This window comes from Dermacentor andersoni, chromosome 4 (assembly GCF_023375885.2).
Source record: "Dermacentor andersoni chromosome 4, qqDerAnde1_hic_scaffold, whole genome shotgun sequence".
NCBI classification, from domain to species: Eukaryota; Metazoa; Arthropoda; class Arachnida; order Ixodida; family Ixodidae; genus Dermacentor; species Dermacentor andersoni.
Window position 1 is genome coordinate 29,443,422 of NC_092817.1, and position 18,507 is coordinate 29,461,928.

Below are 18,507 nucleotides of genomic sequence, written 5' to 3' on the forward strand. Positions count from 1 at the left end.
CACTATCGGTTCATTTCGCATCAATATATGCTTCTAGCCCAATGAAAAACTGGGCTGAAAAGCGAATTCTGATGTATGTAAATCGTGCTGGGTCTCCGTTCCGTATACAGAGTGACGACGAACGGCCATACTGCTTTTAGGCTATACTTGAGACATTTTAGTCGTTTGTCTATGCAGCAACCCAGCCCCCATTATAACTTCTTTACTGGACTGCATTATATCCTTTGGTATGCGCATATACGCTGTTGCTGATCTCAGCGGCCAAGAGCGCTCTGCGTTATTCAGCGGGCAGCGCGAAATCCATCAGCGTTCAACGACACTTCTTTCTTTCTTATTTGTTCTCAAATCGTTTGAACAACCCCGCATGGTTTCGCACGATGGGGCGTGCAATGGTGATTTCGTAACTAGTAGTTATAGCCAAAGCGTTGCTATCATTGGCTTCTTTGCAGTGAGTGACCATAAGCTAAGCAGAAATTCGACACAACACTTCGCACTTTCAGTTGGAAGCCCGCTGCATTATTTTGTTAGTAAGAGGTGATGGGACAGCTTGCCTGCGCTATACCCGATTACGAACCGCTTTGAGAATTTGGCCTACGATTCGTTCATGCCCGCATCTTCCATAACAGCGTTCAGCTTTAGTGAGGCCGGTCGTAGTGGTATAGGTAGCTTCAAGGGGAGGTATAGGTAGCTTCAATAGGTAGGTTTTAATTGAGCGAGTGTTCATACGGCTGCGTGTGGTTTGTTTGGCACGCCAACAAAGGAACGGTAAATATAGACATTAATTTATGCTCGACTGGTGGGTGACGCACTCGTAGTATCAAATCGTTCGCTCTAGTGGTAAGCAGAGAGCTGGTAAGCCAGAAGGGGCGCAACAACGAAAGGAGGGTGTTCATGTCTTGCTTAAGTTCCTGCCGAATCTCGTCGGGACGTCATGGACGTTGGTAGCGTTTGCTCCGCTCTATTAAATTGTTTATCAATGAGAGCAAGATCACTGCATTCATGATTGGGCATTAATTAAATCGACTGGGACGTCTCGAAAACATTTTCTTGCGAAGAAAGGGCAAAAAAATACGGAGAACTACAGTGCAGACGTATGACGTCACACGTCATTGCGTCGCGCTCTGGGCGCGAAATTCAAGAAGTTTTGCCTTCTCCTTACAGTCGGTACCTATTATGCACCGGAGAACAGGCAAATGCTGTGATGAAGCAGTTCTCCACGAGACCTGACGGATTTAGTGTTTCTGTTTAAACAAACGGAGGAAGTGTTAAAGCGAAGCCTTCTTTGCATGTCCCGTGTTTGGCGTGGCTTTAAAAAATAAACTTAGCTGAAAGTTCATTTTAACTAAAAACAATACGAAAACTTTGAGTCATAGTGACGGCACAATTCCACCAGGACGATAACATATACGAAGTACGGAAAATTGTATACACGGCACGTTTTCAAAGAAATGTCCGAGTCCATATGGCTTCACTAACATTTAATTAACAACGTGGACCCACGGAAACACAGTCACACATGAACTACTTGTTACACTATATAAAATTATGTTGAATATACACAATGTAACGCTATCTTGCCGAATATATTCGTAGATATAGATACAAAGGTTACATGAAACTACACGCAAAGTGGCTTATATAACTCTTGTGTGCTGACCATGTATGCCCAGCTGTGTACTGCGTAAACAAAAGAGAAATGGATGAAATACTGCTTAGATAAAACCGGTACATATAATGTCGGCTCACATGCAGCTATCTCTACAGCACACAGATCTGTTAATGGAATGGCGAATTCTATTTAACGGATTATTTCATTTGCTTCGTTTTCTTTGATTTAGCCACTCAGTGTCTCTCAGTGCGCGTGTATACATTACGTCTTGATTACTGCCGAAGGTTTTCTGAAGCTGTTTAGCTCTCGCTTGTCTTCTCGCTGTGTGATAATTTTTGTTCATGTTGCGTGGGATTGGGGAGACCATTATGCGCTTGCGTATTGGATCTGACATCGTGGTTGTTTGTTCCTGGGAGCTAGATTTACCAAAGGTCATGTAATAGTGGCAGTTGAAACCACACGCCGCGGAACACTCCACACATCAGCCTCGATACGTACTAGAGGCACTGCTGCAGCGGAAGCAGCGGTGATCGCACTCTTTTTGCATACAAGGAATAGCAAACCAGCTCAACTTTAATAATGTCCCACTCACAAGTGGCGTGCTGAAGGCAACACACCACAAGCCGCCCTTAAAATCATAGGCGACACGTTGAAAGAAGATCATGCAATTTTATGGTGTCCTCGCCACGAGGGTATCTCGAGAAACGAACAGGCACACACTCTAGCTCGAGGCTTTACTAACCGAACTGGAGATACGCACAAGGATCAAAAAGGTGATCCCCTACTGGTCCGCGATGTACTACGGGAGCACCAGCGAAGAAACCGACAACAGTACGCCCCACCATACAAACTACTAAATGTGGAGGAGGCGCAGAAATATAGAAGAATGCAGACCTACTCACATTTAGGTAGATACCATAAACTAAATAAACCCAACTTTATACAATAACTCTTGCCCGTTGCTCGGCTCCTGGCCTTCATTGCCTCACGTAACATGGGAGTGCGCCAAAAGACCTCATACTATTAATTCATCTTTGGTACTCAACTTGTTAAAGGGACACTAAAGGTTACTATGAAGTCAAGTTAAAGTGATAAAGCAATGCTCTAGAACGTCTAAGGCGTCAATATAATCGCGAACAGAGCTTTAGTAACCGAGAAATTGAGGTAAATGCTTGGCACGACTTGAGACCCCCCAGCGACATTCCGGTACTAGCCCGATGACGAAGGCACTCATCATAATTTATGTCACCAGTACTCAAATACTCATATTAAAAAGATAATTTCATTAGGTTATAAGAAGGAAGAAAATGCTACTTGTCTACTTCTGTTAGATTCTAAGAAAAAATAACATTTGGACGTTACCCTGCAGTAGTATGGGTGGTCGAAAGGTTTCGCAGTAGTATGGGTGGTCGAAAGTATGGGTGGTCGAAAGTCGAGCTCGACTCTGCGAGCTCGACTCTGCGAGCTCGACTCTGCGCCGCGCGCGCGTTAGAGTTTCAGTTGTTTCGTTATCGCGTCGTGCTGCGCTGGTTCCGCTGGCTCGCGAAACTTGCATTTGGAACAAGCAGCGAGAATGCCACGTCCATGTGATGTCGTGGGATGCGCGAACGGTCCACGGAACTTGGCCAAGGGCAGTTGCAGCGGCGAATCCAACGTTACTTATCACTGTGTGCCAACGAGTGAACCTCTCCGTTCTAAGTGGTTAAGTGCCGTACCTCTGCCACAGCGCGTTGACAAAGAGCCGAAAAATCGCATAGTGCGCTCACCGCACTTTCGTCCAGAGGATTACGAGTTCAACGCCGACTTACTGAAGTCGTGTGGAGTGCCTTTCAAAGCAATGCTTTCCCGTAGCGCTGTTCCGTCGGTCTTGCCTGCATTCTCCGAAGCGCAAGAGCAACTGCAGGTCGAAGACTGGGCGGTGAGTGCGACATTTGGTTTTCACGAATGCAAAGCTACAAATTTGCGAATATCTACAGCCATGACATACAGTTGCCGTCGTAGTAGTACGCAACGACGCTGGCAGCGCGAGCTTTCAGCAACAGGTCACGTTCATCTGTGCTTAAATCGCTGAAGTCGAGCCCAGCATCGCGAGCCAATGTGTCGTTGTCAGGGTCATCCATAGCAACGAGCGTCAAAGTTGGCGTCGTAAAATAAAGAACCAGCTTATCGTCGCGCGCTTTCCCTTCCGCTAGCCACCATAGTTTCGCTTTCGCGCTGCGTTCAGCTCTGTCTTGGCTCTGTTTCTGGCTGCGCGTTTGCGTTTCACGCAGAAAAACCGTAGCGCCTCTGCGGGCGGCGTTTTACTCACCGACGGCGCAACGTCACTATGAGACCATGACGTCACCACTCCTCGATCGGAGGGCGGGCGATTTGAACTGCGCTAGAGGTACGCGGACGCTTCAGAACGCATTTTCTCTTAAAATAAGTCTCTTCGCATGAAACAAGTGTTTCGAGGTTTCTTGGGTGGTATTTCAACAGTCCAATTTGACTTACTATTAACCTCTAGTGTCCTTTTAAGGGAGTCCTGGGAGGCCATCCTCGCACTTGCTGACCTCGAGGCCCAAAAGGGCCTCCTGGATCAAGCTGGGCGGGTTGCGGTGGCCACTGGAGCCTCCCTTCCCCCCACTTTTTTTCTCTCATCAATAAATGTTTATTTTCCCTCCTCCTCAGTGTGAATGTGCCCGTTCTTCGCCAGTCCTTCAGTATGGGCATGCCCCATTACGATTCCTACATAAAGCTCGTCAGACCAAACCAAATCAGTCCAGTCTCTGTAGAGCATCAAATAGGCATCACCATTAACCAAACTTCCGCTCACACAGATTCTAATATTTATGTTGGATGTGCACAACCTTTAAATGAAGACAAAGGAAGAGAGGTCGGCCAGGAGATCGTGCCTCTAACGACCTGTGAGGTCGTAACCCCATCGCGGGGTAAGGTGCGAGACAGGGAGAGGCAGACGGCAAGTGACGATGCTGTAGTACAGTGAGATATATACACGTTGTACAATACGCGGTATGTGCACCACACGTGCACCATACGAGCAGGAGTAACGCGTCCATTCTCGCGCCAACACATTTCGCCCATCCGCATTGACACCACATGACAGGCACACGTACCCAGGATAAATTTTCAGGGGTGGAGGGGTGGGGGCAACCCAAGGTAAGTTTTCTATGCAAATTGTAGGGGGATACCTTTGCTAGTACAAATGTTAATAACGCCCGCCATTCGCCATAAAGACGCGTAAACCTGCAAAAGAGAAATGAAATAAGATGCATCTCACAGGTACTCCTGCTAGATACACCTCTCCTTTACTAGGCAAACAAGGAACCACATCAAATGGGCTCGCGAGGAAAGAAGCGTAGGGAGAACACTGCCAAGAACAATTAAAGAAGCGAAAATGTAAAATAAGATTTCTATGGTAGCATACAACTAAAGAAAAACAGCAGTTGACAACCAAGGCACACGGTCCACGCGGGGTTGTTTTACTCCGCCAGCCAATCGCAGAAGCAAACAAAATCGTCGTCATGCAGTCTTTTCAAAATGGCGTCGTACTTGATACCTCCGGAGCGTCTGCTGTTCTTGATGATGATGATGATGATGATGATGATGATGATGAAGCCTCAATTAATGTCACAAAAGCACTATGGGGGATAGGCCATGTATCGGGTGGTAATATGATTCAGTAAATAAAAGAAATTGGTAAATGAATGAATAACACAAAAAAGGAAAATAAATATATAATCCAAGGTGAAAAATAAAATGTAAATACATGAGGTAAAGTAAAAATTAAATTGTGGGGTTTTACGTGCCAAAACCACTTTCTGATTATGAGGCACGCCGTAGGGGCGGACTCCGGAAATTTCGACCACCTGGGGTTCTTTAACGTGCACCTAAATCTAAGTACACGGGTGCTTTCGCAATTCGCCCCCATCGAAATGCGGCCGCCGTGGCCGGGATTCGATCCCGCGACCTCGTGCTCAGCAGCCTAACACCATAGCCACTGAGCAACCACGGCGGGTATGAGATAAAGTATTGATCAATACTATAGTAAGCCTTGCGTTGATAGGAATACTAAAGAAGACAATAAATAAAAAAAGAGGATATACCTAAGCTTGAGTAAGTGAAGGGTCTTTTTATCGACGGAAGCAATGAGGTGTGCAACAGACTTGGGCAAAGTGTATGGAGTCTGAGCATTTCACTCTTCAAAAGTCTACCTGCCATGGTTGCTTAGTGGCTTAGTGACTTCGTGCTTCGCACGAAGTCGCGGAATCGAGTCCCGATCCCGGCCACGGCGGCCGCATTGTCGATTGTCGAGACACCCATGTACTTAGATTTAGGTGCACGTTAAAGAACCCCAGGTGGTCCGATTTTCCGGAGTACCCCACTACAGCGTGCATCATTGTTTCGGCACGTAAAACTCCATAATCAATTCATTCAATCTTCAAAAGTCTGCGGTACAGTTAATTTCACTGCTGAGCCCGTTTTGCTCATGAAAATTCACTGCCAACTGAAGTGCAACTTGACAATACAGTGCGTAGTTGCAGCGAAGCAAGCATTTTATTTCAGTTTAATAAAGAATAAGGCATTCGCCATTCCACTATAATAGGCGAGAGAAAAGGCGTAAAATTACGCGCTAATAATTTTATTTTTGTGGTTACCGCCTGATTTGAGTAACAGGAAAAGTTTGAAGTACGAATTATTTGCATCCTTGGGGGGGGGGGGGGGGGGGGTGCGGTGGAACAGTGGCTAGCGGTTATGAGGACGTGTGCGGGGCTTCACTGTAGACTTCAGTTGTATCCGACTATAGCCGCGTTTTTTGTTTTTTTTTTTAAATTTTCTCTGGAAGAATTATAGAGGAATATACATTTGCGGAACAATCACAGTTCTTTCGGATCCCTCGTTTACTGCTCTACCGAGTCAAGTGCCGCAACCGACTCGTATTGTTATTTGGGAAGTTCTGTAACGTTGCGTAGCCGCTAGTCCCGTATAACCGTGTAGAGCGCAGGACGCTGCGGTTATAGGCGTACTGCGCCCACCGTGGAAGGTTAGAAAAACACCTATACATAAGCACAGCAGAGAAGTGGCTACGTCAGGCGGCTCGACTGATAACTGGAGAAGCATCATTCAAAACACACGGAATTGTTCTCCACTTCCGGCGGCGTTTTCTCTACTTCCTTTTTAAATGAAACGATGTTGATCCATAAAGATTTTCTTAAACAACGGTTAAATTTGTTAATATTCGGTTTTTCTTCCTGTTTGGCTGTTGCCTTGGCTCTCTCCCTTAGCAGATCGCTTAATTTATCAACTCCTTGTGACTCTTGTTTCCAGTTGCCAATTTTGCCCGGAACCAGACGTGGTAACGGGTGACAGTCATATTGCTTATGGGCTTAAGAGGAAGCTTTAGCTCGGGTGCTCCTATCTAAACACGGCACCAAATTTGACGAGGTTTGTTGCATTTAAAAGCGAAACTTAAAGTCCAGTGACTGTTGGTTTCCAATTTTTTATTTAGATCGTCATTTATTCAAAAATTGGCAAAAAATCTAAAATTTTCAGAAAACGAAGCTATCAAGTTTACAAGTCTCTAACTCAGCAAGCAAAAATAATATCACAATTTGTGAATTTCATCGGATGTGTCAGGATTGGGGGCTCAATCCCATCGCTCGTAACCCATTGTCAAGGTTGGAGTCCGGCATGAATTAGAAGGTAGCTGGCCCATGCCGTCGTCCAACTTATCCACGCTGAGGACGTTGATGAAGGGAAGGACTGCTTCTCATCGAGAACGAGGAATATGGGTTTATTTACAGTATTTACAGTTGAACACGGGATACATTTACACAGTCTAGCGTGACTGCTAGAGAAAGTACATCAGTCTAACATGACTGCTTGAGAGAGAGTGTCCTGAGCAGCCGCACAACAGCAGTTTTTAAACACGTCGTGTTCCCTAGATCCCTAGGTGAGGCAAAACGTTCGGCGTCATCGTAAACAAGCCGCCTCTCCGCGGGACGGTTTACACACACACGTACGCACTTTCACTGCACTCGGAGCTCACCTTCGCAACGCGGCCGTCGTGTTGTCCATTGTCCTGCGTCCCCGTAGCCAGGTGGTCACGCCCGACGCAAGCCGGCGCCTCTAAATTCCAGAGCAGACCTCGTACAGTGGCCTCCGCCGCTGCCCATTGTCTGACGTCTTGGTCGGCGCGTGGGAAGGGGTCTCAGTAGACGTTCCCGCAGGCTCAGTAACAATAGTTGGTCTGCCGAGCCCGTTTAGTCAGAATGGCGACGAGGCTAGAGCGTAACGGTGGCGTTCCGAGACAAGGTTGCCGCTGCTGTGGCAACTGGCTGGCAAAACTTGCATCTCAGCGGCCCGTTCTTAACAGATGTTACATCTAAAGGGGGCTACATTTATATGTTATACATGAATCTAAAAAATTCAGTAATATGGAAATACAGCTTTTGCTGAACCCTTGTACACAACGCAACGAATTCACGTAAGGTATAAATTGACGTATCGAATTTGGCCGCTTTGAATGATCTAATGAATGCCGTTTACAGAACCGCGGTATCTGTTTTTATGGAGAACATTTAATTTATAAACTTCGTGCGCCTATCTTTTTTCGAACGTGTGAAATTTTTTCCCACAATATTCAGGCGCTAAATCGAAATTCCGCTTCCAGCGGTCACGAGAACTTAACTTTCTCTCTCAAATGCAACCAATTTCTTCAAAATCGGTCCAGTGGTTATCTCAAAAAAGCGTTTTTGCGTTTTGCATATATTTGAATAGGGCGCGTCGGAGTTGGGGCCGAGCTAAAGCTTCCTCTTAAGGGTTATTGCAGGGTCTGATGATGGACACCGTTTCGCATTATTTTGTCTTCCACCTTATCTAACCCATATCGCGGTTATATGGTTATGAGGATCTGCCACCGTCGGAGCGAGCTGTAACTCGAGGAAACAATGAAGCAAAAGGACAAGTTAAACGCAACTGGCGTTTTCTCCGGCCGCAACTCGTTTATCGTGCGTACAGACCAGCTTACTACGAACCGAATCCCTTTCCTGGTTCCTGGATCAATCTAAACAAAGAGGTTGAACTAAGGAACCAACAGCAATGCGCATAACCGTTGAATAGTTGGTGACAACTGAACGCATCTCGAGTGAATCGCGCGGGCGCCGAACCTATATGAGAAAACTGGCCTTCACACCCCAGGAGATGCCGATAACTACCGCCATCTAAAAGGAGTGAAAAAGGCAGCAAAATGTTGACCGCCAAATAGCTGTGAAGTCTCAACATTGATTTGGTGGCGCTTAGGGAATGTGTTTGAGGAGTGGTGGCGTGGGAGGGGGGGGGGGGGAGGCCCTCCTCCCTCCTGGGTACGTGCCTGCCACATGAGCATAATCAACCTATCAATGTGCGCCCGAAATCTTCTCCTCCGAATTGGGGCGGGAGTCTAGACGGTCTGTTGTAAAGATGTGAAAAGATGTAAAGATGTGTTTGTTTATGGTTCGAGAGAGTTTTACGCGACGCGAGTGTCGTAGTTTCATTTCATTCTATTAAATTAGAAGTCGTTCATCTGGCGTAGCAATTTGTGGCACGCCCGATTGCGAATAATGTAAAGCCACTGCCTTTCAAAGCTTACCGTAATGACGACTTCAATGTTGAACAGAAGATTGAAAGCGCCGTTTGCATTTAATATGGCGTCACCTCTAAGAATGGCCCTTGTTATTCGTGTTGCGTAATGCATCGCTAGAGCTTCCTTATTAATTGCTTGCATTCTTTTTCTTTTGTTTCACCGCTTAAACTGTTGAGGGCACACATCCCCTCTTCAATTCGCTTCTTCTTTTTTATTTTTTTTTCACTAGCGGTGTACACTAAGTGCAAGCACCATTATGTGGTCTTTTCTACGACTTGGCACAGCTCTTTACGGAGCCGGCTTGGATGAATGACAGGCTGTCAACCTTCTTCGCTGTAGTTTTCCGAAAAAGAACTTACATTATACCATCAAATCGATCTGCCGAAATAATATGCAAGCCGGGGAGTAATAAGAAAGAAGTGTTGAAGATAACAGCGTAAGCGTAAGTAACGGAATAACGGTCGAAAGAGTTTACTCTTCCTGATAGATTATAGAGTCACTTCCGGTTTGCTGGACGAGCGAGCGCGTCACGTCACCGGGTTCGCAAGGATATTGCGGACCCATCCATCATGCTCTCGTCTCAATCTGCTGGCTTCCCGGCTGCTTTTTGTGCGCGTTGTTCGGCGAGATCACGGTTATCTTGCCTCGTAATTCGCTGGATATTCTTGAGCGACACGCGAAGTTCGGCTTTAAAAGCAAGAGCACGCACGAGAGAGGCGTGCCCGGCAAGCTGAGCGATGGTATTCGTAAGAACAAGTCGCATCGCTCAAATCAAACGTGGCCTCGAAATTTACAGCTGCGTGTCTTTTTCATTCCTCTCGCGTCATTGTTACGCCGTAGCGCATCCTCACCGCGAGCCGCGCTGTGGCGCGCTTTTGTTGTTCCTTCGCGTCGGCTTCACCTTGGGGCAGGAACAGGGCTGAGCCCTGGGCGAGCAAGGACACGGCCAGTGCTTGGGCGCACGCGAGACACAGATTGAGCGGCCTTCGTCTTCTGTGCGTGAACCGACGTCAGGGAGAGCTGTTAGCTGTCGCACACTAGTTTTATTGTATATACAGAGACACGAGTGGATTGTATTTTTGTTTTCTTATTCTTTCTTTCAATACCATGGCCCGCGCGCGCATGCATCTCTGAGAACCAGCTCGTCTTTAATGGCCGACCAATCCGGAGCCCAGTTTCGAGAGGCCGCTCGGCATAGGCAAATTATGAGGGATGAGGCGCTGCAGCGTGGACACCGCTATGTGCGCTTTCTGTGATTCCTTCCTTTTTTCTTTTCCTTAAAGACCCCTGCATTGGAGGGGTATTAAGTGAGTGGTGATATTTATATGTGTATGCATATGCGACAGAAAAATAAAACATGAAGATACACAGCAAGAAGATGCGTGAAAATATTAATGGCGTTGTGATACAGAATACGAACACAACCAACTAAAGATGACGCACACCACCAACAGCAGCAGCATCGTGATCGGTTCACGCAAAACGACGCGCTGCCCGACGTAACTGTTCAAGCCGCCTGTTCCGTACAATAAACTTCAGTTTAGCATGAATACGTCGTATTCGTACACCTGAGGCGAAAGTTTGGAGGCTTTTGTTCTGTTTTTCTTATTTGTGTACGTTTATTTAGTTAGGCAGTCAGCAGACGCCACTACTTTCTTAACGAACCTGTAACTTTTTTTATCTAACGCTAGCTCATCGCCGGAGATGTTTTATCGGCGCTCACTCCTGCCGCCGTTCCGCCATTCCTGCGCTCTCAGTGTTTTTGGCATCCGCGTAGAAGGCCTTATTCGCGCAACTAAGATTCCTGCGGTCTACAGGGCTTCACGATAGACTTTAAGAACGCCGCCCCCTAACGCTCTATAGTGTGCGCGATTTGTTCGAGATCGTCTCTTTGTCTCCCTTCCTATATCTGTCTCTTTTTATCCGCCTACTCCCTCTCCCCGTACAGGGTAGCCAACCGGAACTACCTCTGGCTAAACTCCATGCTTTCTTTGCAGCCTTTCTCTCGCTCTCTTTTACGGCTTTCTCGCCTGACTGTGTGTGTGCATATACAGGCGACCTCAGAAGCTTTCGGAGCACAGAAAATTAGAATATGTTCAATTTTCTCTCGACCTCAGCACATAGTCTGAAATGTAAGTCAAGAATATAATGATTCTACGGAGAAGCACCAACTCTACCCTTCGGTTCGAGGACATGTGCCCAAAATGCGATGAAATTTAGATATCACTTGGATATCGGTTTTGAGGGAGAGGGTTTCGTGTGTGTGTATTGTGTTGTGTGTGCGCGGGCGCGCGCGCGCGAGAGAGAGAGAGAGAGAGAGAGAGACGATGAGGCAGCTCCATTTTTTTTGTACACGCGGTATTTACAAAACAAATATGTTCGAGAGCACGCGTTGAATATTTAAAGGAACCAAAAAAGAATGCAAACACCCATTTTTGTAGTAGTAGTAGTAGTAGTAGTAGTAGTAGTAGTAGTAGTAGTAGTAGTAGTAGTAGTAGTAGCACTTATTGTTTGCATTATTACTTTCCTGTCTTTCTTTCCCACTTTGTTTTCTAGTTGTTTTCTAGCACATTTCTTAGCTTTTCCAACTTTCGGGGCCAGGCCTTGCTCTCTTTATCGTGCTTGAGAGTGTGTTGTAACTCAAGTATTTGTTCTCCAGACTGCTGCGAGTGCTCTCGTATTACCTTGTACTTGTTTTGCGCACATATATAGCTGCGGCTGTGTTCTTGGCCGGTATGTTCACGTTTTGAGCCACTGTTTCAGTAAATAGACACACCGTGTAATAATGGCTAAGTTGTGGGTAAGATCCCAGTCCTCACCGTACCGCACCTTCTCTGCAAAATTTTTAGATGCCAACACTTTTTTCGAACCCTTGTTATTGTGCGGAAAAGCACTCAAAGTCAAGATTCCGATTTTGATCAGTACCTTGGCTTGCACAATAACCCGTGGACAGCAGGAATCTTTGAAGCTGGTATACTTTCCTCGTATCGGATCATATGTTTAGATCTTAAAATCTCGTTACTTTTTGGTCACGCCTGTGTAACAGCGTAACCACGTGCGATTTGTCATTCATTAAAGCATAAACGCTAATAACCTAAAGTCTTCTGTGTTGATCGCCTTTCAAGATTCTTTGTAGCCATACGGGAGTATGCAAGATGCAGGAATGCTATAGAAGTGGCACCAGTGATGCTTGACCGCTTTCCTGCAGTGTGGTGTGCATTTGCTCGGACCTTTGTTTTTCGTTGAAGTTTCAGTGCCACCCATTGCTTATATCTATTCGAGACATCTCCACCCACTTTCTAGCTCGTTATGCCAAAAAGGTGTCGTGTTTAACATTCGTTTGTCGCGTGATACGCAGAAGGTGCATAACAGTATGTGCCGCCTGGCACTAATGCGAAAAGTGTTGGCGGTGCATTTTTTGCTCGTCAAAACACGGGGAGCTCCCGGTGCGCTATATTCGGCGATCGTTACAGCCGCTGCAATTACGCAGATTGCGGCCTTGCACTTAGCCTCGGCTTGTAGTTGAAGAAAAAGGATACGTAAAGAAAAGGTGGGGGGGGGGGGGGGTGGAGAAAGCAGGAAACGAGAGGGAGAAACGCAAATATATATACACACGCGCGCGCGGTGTGGCTCATTACGTGTTTCACGCTGTAGAGTGTCGTTCGTGCGAGCCAGAAATAGTTTGCTCATCTGTTCCCATTATACCGCTATGGTTTCTCTTTAGGTTTTTATACAGTGACATTCGCTGTTCAGCGATGTTTCGTTATGTTGTGGAGCGAAATTATATCCGAGTGTATGTCGTCGTCAGCAGGAAAGGAAGCGTAGCACGCATCAAAACGACCACGCTTAGAGGCACTTTGGGCAGCTGCGTCGCGCTGACATTCCATGAAAAAGTATTGCAGAACTTTTTGTTTCTCGTCTTTGGTTCAGCGCGAAATATGGAACCTGAAAGGACACTGCGAAAGGCACTGATTTACCTCCGTTGTGCATTATTCTTATACCACGTTTCCTCCCTTTCCCCATTGCGGGTTTTCACGATCTCGAACTATACCCTAACTTCTTCCTGGCCACTCAAAGCAGCGAGGCTGTGTAAATCTCCTCACATAGAAACAACTGTGCTCTGTCTACTACACTAACCAAGTCGCTTTCTCATATGTCCCCCGTTGTTCCTCCTTGGCATAAAGGTTGGCACGGCTTGCATGCTGTGTATGCATGTGTATGGGAGATGTACACAGAAGCCCTGAACGATAAGCATGCGCGGAAGAACCATTGGGAAAACCAAAAGAAGAGAAATCAGCATGAGAAGACAAAATTGGTTACTATACGAACTAGCAGATACAACATTGAGGGCGACCCGTTCTGTTCAAGGCACGGCGAAGATATTTCATTGCTGTACGATAGAAAAGAGGAAAGCAAAAAAAAAAAAGAGCTTGCCTCCTTAGAGAAGAAAAAAGAGCCTGCATGTCTTCACACGCAGTTTTGTTGCTTCAAATTGCAAAGGTCACACTGGGTGGTACAGGGGCACTCCGTCACATATGCTGAAATTTTGGCGAACCTTAAAATTGGGATCTTGAAATCTTCAGGAGAATCTCGTGGCATATTATCACCCTGAAATGAACTGCAAACTGGAAATCGAAATAAGGATACGTGATTAGTTGAGATCGCGAACCGATATTATACGCGTATAATCGCCCATGGCAGATATCATAATTCCAGTCCTCGAACTGGATTGCTCAAAGAGGCGGACATTACTTTAACGAGAAATCTAAATACATAATCGACGAATTATAAAAAAAACTAATTAGCTTCTTCAATTAATTAAGTTCGGGCACATTGGAATTTATTAATTGTAGCCGATGAGTTTGCAAGACATATCATATCCACTTAGAATGAATTCTGAGGATGACACGGGTTTCGAGATGTCCACCATCAAACTTACGGTAAAGATGCAACGTTGTTCCACTTACTCTTTTTGACGAAACGCCGTTTTATCGTTCTATCCTTTGAAGCACAAAAGTAAGAACGCTCACGTTTATCGTCGCACGCGTTGGAAATGAATATCTGGGAACTGGTGTCATCGTGAAAATTCGTTCCTAGTGGATACACCTTTCGAACTCAACGGCTTCAATTAGCGAATTGGAATATCTGTCCGAATTGAATAATTAAAATATTAATTAGTATTTCTTAATTAATTTGTCGATTCTGTATTACGATTTCTCGTGCAAGTAAGGTCCGCCTCGCTTCAAGTAATCCAACTCAAGGACTGCGATTATGCTGTCCTGCCACATGCAATATTTAAAAATTCTGGTAGTAAAAATAAACACGCACACACAAGAAAACAATAAAGATGAAAAGAACACCCTATATAGTTCTTAAACACGTGTTCCCAGCAAGATCGACTCATGCTAACATCGCGTGCCACTGAGAGCGGTAATCGATAAATATGCACATGCTTGTTTGCTAGTAAATCTTCGATGGTGTGCTACTACTCGTTATTCAGCGTGCATATATCATATCTCTACACTTCTCGTATGACAGAGGAGTATAGCCGACACCATGCTCCCGTGCCAGCGTGTCCTTATGCAATCAACGTCTCTGAAAAAAAAGAAAGATAATCGAAAGGAATAAAGACGCGCGCTTCAACAGTTCTCTTGTTTGTGTGTGTGTGTTCTCGTTACAACTTATACCAGCAATAACTGTGTGTAGTATAAGTTTCGTGTACAGACTTCAAATTGTCGTTGTCTTATAATGTCCTTTAATGTGTGCGCATTTTTGTTAACGCAGGAGACTCAACACCCTGAACAAAAGCGCCCGGTTGAAAAGCGACGGCCTGGTGAAGCAATCGGTAAGACGGTTTTCTTAAGCATGGCTGTGTTATGGCATGTAAAGTAGCATTTATTTAGTGGCCACGAAAAGGTCTCTAACGAAATCGAGACCTCGGTGGCGCCTGCCGAATTCGGTGGTCCCGCAGGACTTCGACAGCTTGCGTTTTGACACCGCGAATATTCCTTGCACCGCGCTAAATTGCTAACCGAAAGCTTCGCCGTGTCTGTATCACGGCGCAGAAGTTCCTTCGCGACATGCTTTTGCATATACACGTGCGCTAACGCGTCTCTTATCTGTTGGAGTGTCGAGCTAAATTAAATGGAGGAGGGAAGCGCACAGCTTGCTGCCACGTGTTGCCAAGTTATTGACTGGTCGTTATTTTCCTTGTTTTAAGTTTGGAGATCGTTTCGTAATTTCGAGGAGGTCATTACGCTCGCTCGACGATTAATAAGAGGAGACGATAGAGCGCGCGCGAGTTTTCTCCTCCGCGACGGGATCACGTTGTCGGGGGCAGGTGCTAGTGTCGGGTATTGCGAGGCACAATTGCCTCCGGGCGTTTGTGAACCGTGCCACTTTACCTTCACAATTCGAGAAAGTTCTGCTTTCTGACGTTCACTTTGTGATATCCGGCACGTCGACCTTCTTTTAGGGCAAGGACCGTTGTCTAGTTATTAGTAGGACGGGACGAAATTATATTGAACCGTATTAATTTTTTACGTAGACGAGCCGATCACCCAAACCGGAGAGCATACTTTTTTTACCGTTCCGATAGCAAAACTATTATTATTGTAAAATGATACGTTCATTCAATGCTGTGTCCGTCTTTCTTTCCTTCGTATTGAGTTTTTTCGTGCGCTACTTGCCGCAAGACCAGAATACCAACTCGCGCACAACCGTCCTTCTGGGAAATAATAATAATAATAAATCCGTGTCTAATGGAAGAGTTAATTACCAGAGTCGTAGCATCCCCGATCATGAAGATGTGTACTTAAGCTCGTCATGTCGGATCTCAGCTGCAGATGCAGAAGCATATTGATGTGCTGGGGCCAAGGACTGCATGTAGAGGGTCCCAGACGGTTGAAAAAACAAGGCAGTGTGGCGCTGACTGATTCAGAATGGTGTGTCCTACAACGCGGCCATTGAAGTGGTCAGTATACAGGCATGTTTGCCCTTGAGAATCGCGAGCAGCAATTCGTCTTCGTGTTCTCGTTAAGAAGAGGGTTTGAGAGCTGTGTCGTCACTGCTAGATTTCGGCGTGCTGTCTCCCAGCTTTGCTTAGGAAGCTTCGAACGGAAGCACCCGCTCGGTCTTCACACTAATCCGCCGCGCTTCGATCCGCGGCTCCGTTTCGCTTGTTAAACGAAAGGAGTTCGCCAAGCACTGTGTTGTTCATTAAATAGCTAACGGGAGAGAACGAGGGGTTAATGATCGCATTGGCGGTTATCGCCGCAAATTTTAATGAACATCGGTGATGTGAATCTTCTTCAGCAAATATTGTCGTTTTGTCGTCCTATATTAATGGGATGCAGTCGTCGCCCTAGAAAGAGGCAGTGAGTGTCGAAACCACCGTGGTTGACCGCCGCAGATGCACCACGACAGCGACGAGGAGGAAGGCCCCGCGCTCAGCTACAACTGGCAGTTCCACCGGAGCAGCCGGCGCTGGTCGCGGGTCTCTCCGCCCCTGCCCGTGGTGGTCACCCCCACGGGGGGTTCCTCCTCGCGCACGCCTCAGCACGTGCAGCAGCCCCAGCAGCAGCAGCAGCCCGCCGAGGCGTACAGCTCGCACGACAGCGTGTTCCTGGACGAGCCGCGTAGCAGTCCCGACAGCCGGCTGTCGACCAGCGACGAGCGCCTGGTGGGCGCCGACCTGGAGGGCTCGCCGGGGCCCAAGCTCCGGCGCAGCGGCTCGGAGCGGATCCGCGACGCCATCCTCCGCAGGATGGACAGCCTGCGCGGGAACCGGCGCCGCAAGAAGCGCGGAGGCGCCTCGCAACAAGGTACGTACGGAGCGCGCCTGCTATAATTAACGTGTTTGACTGCACAAGCGGGGGGGGGGGGGGGGGGGGGTACGATGCCTTCGAGAGGGAAGGGACTCCAATCAAGCGCATAGAGACAGTATTAGCAGAGCGTAGCTTTGCGGTCTGGGGACTCCCACTTCGCGCGCTCACGCGCTGCGGGGAACGGCGTGTATTTCGCATCTTTTTCGCATTTCGCATCGCGGTCAGCTTGGCCGCGAAACGACGAAGACCGTCACGCTTCGTTCTCTCGGCCAGGTAGCGTTTGGGTAGGGGGGGGGGGGGGGTGCTGTGCTTGGCCTACCGGCAGCCATCGTGGGCGTCGTGCGCAAGCGTACCAGCGCTGCCGCTACGCGGCTGCATGCTCATAGACAGATTTAGCAGAGCGTTACCGTATACCGCGAGCGTTACCTTATACCGGCTGCCAAGGATGTGCATTCGCGGAGTTAGCGGGCTCCGGTATCAGTTTACCGGAGCGCTCCGCCGTATGCCGTGTTTGCGCAACATGGCAGCACCGAGGCTGCCCGCTTCGATCCTAATTCTCCCGTCATATTAATACCCGTGCCACACGGGCGAGGTTTGTGCCATTAAAAACGTGAGGCTTTAAGTTTCTTAGTGCCATTATATTTCGGTCACTGCTACAAGCGCATACTTAATGACATTAAACGTCCCGATGGCGATAGCTGCAGTGAAACGGTTAGGGCTACTTGCCAATCGTAATACAATTTAAAAAAATTACTTAGGCAGCAAGCATTTATGAAATGGCATGAAAATATTAATAGGCGTATTTTATGCAGTTTACTTCAGGAATGTCATTTTTGAACCCAGCCGCATACTGTTTGAAGCCGAAGCTTTCGATGCATTCGATGGCCCGGTGAGTTGTGATGGTTGTGAGAATGCACTACGTTGCGAAAAAAAAAAAAAAGACCGCTTTTTAAAAGAATGTGAAGAACATATTGTTTTTCGCTACAAATTCGTTTAGTATTGTCAGAATGTGGAGACACTGGGAACGAGAGTACGCATTTGATGGCGAAGTGAGTTATGAATACGCACTACACCCCGAATGACATTAAGCTTTAACGCCTTAAGTATGTCGGTGTGGAACCGCACGAATGGCATTAAAATTTTAAGGCATTAGCGAGTTAATAATGTCATTTTCAGTGCCCGTGTGACACGGGTATTATTACTCTGTTACACAGTGGCTCCCGTGAGGAAGCGTTGAGTAAACTTATACCGAATCCCGCCAAACTCGGCGCATGCGCAGTCGTGGCAGCCGGTGTACGGGAACGCTCGCGCTATACGGTAACGCTCTGCTAAAACTGTACACCGGCCTGAGCGGAGGGGACCGTAAACGCTCAGCTAAAGTTATCTAATAGCACAAGAAAAAAAGAAGCAGCAAACAAACAACACTGTCATCAAACAGTTGCTTCATG

The 18,507-nt window shown here is 46.9% G+C and overlaps 1 protein-coding gene across 6 annotated transcripts in view; it reads left to right on the plus strand.

The window, feature by feature from the left end:
• cv-c (RhoGTPase activating protein) overlaps positions 1–18,507 on the plus strand; it is a 453,196-nt gene that overhangs the window by 390,185 nt on the left and 44,504 nt on the right. For all 6 annotated transcript variants that reach the window (XM_050183837.3, XM_055073551.2, XM_050183840.3 and 3 more), the window contains 2 exons: positions 15,018–15,078; positions 16,645–17,056. In XM_050183837.3, coding sequence (XP_050039794.1) covers positions 15,018–15,078; positions 16,645–17,056 — 473 coding nt within the window. The remainder of the gene's footprint in view (positions 1–15,017; positions 15,079–16,644; positions 17,057–18,507) is intronic.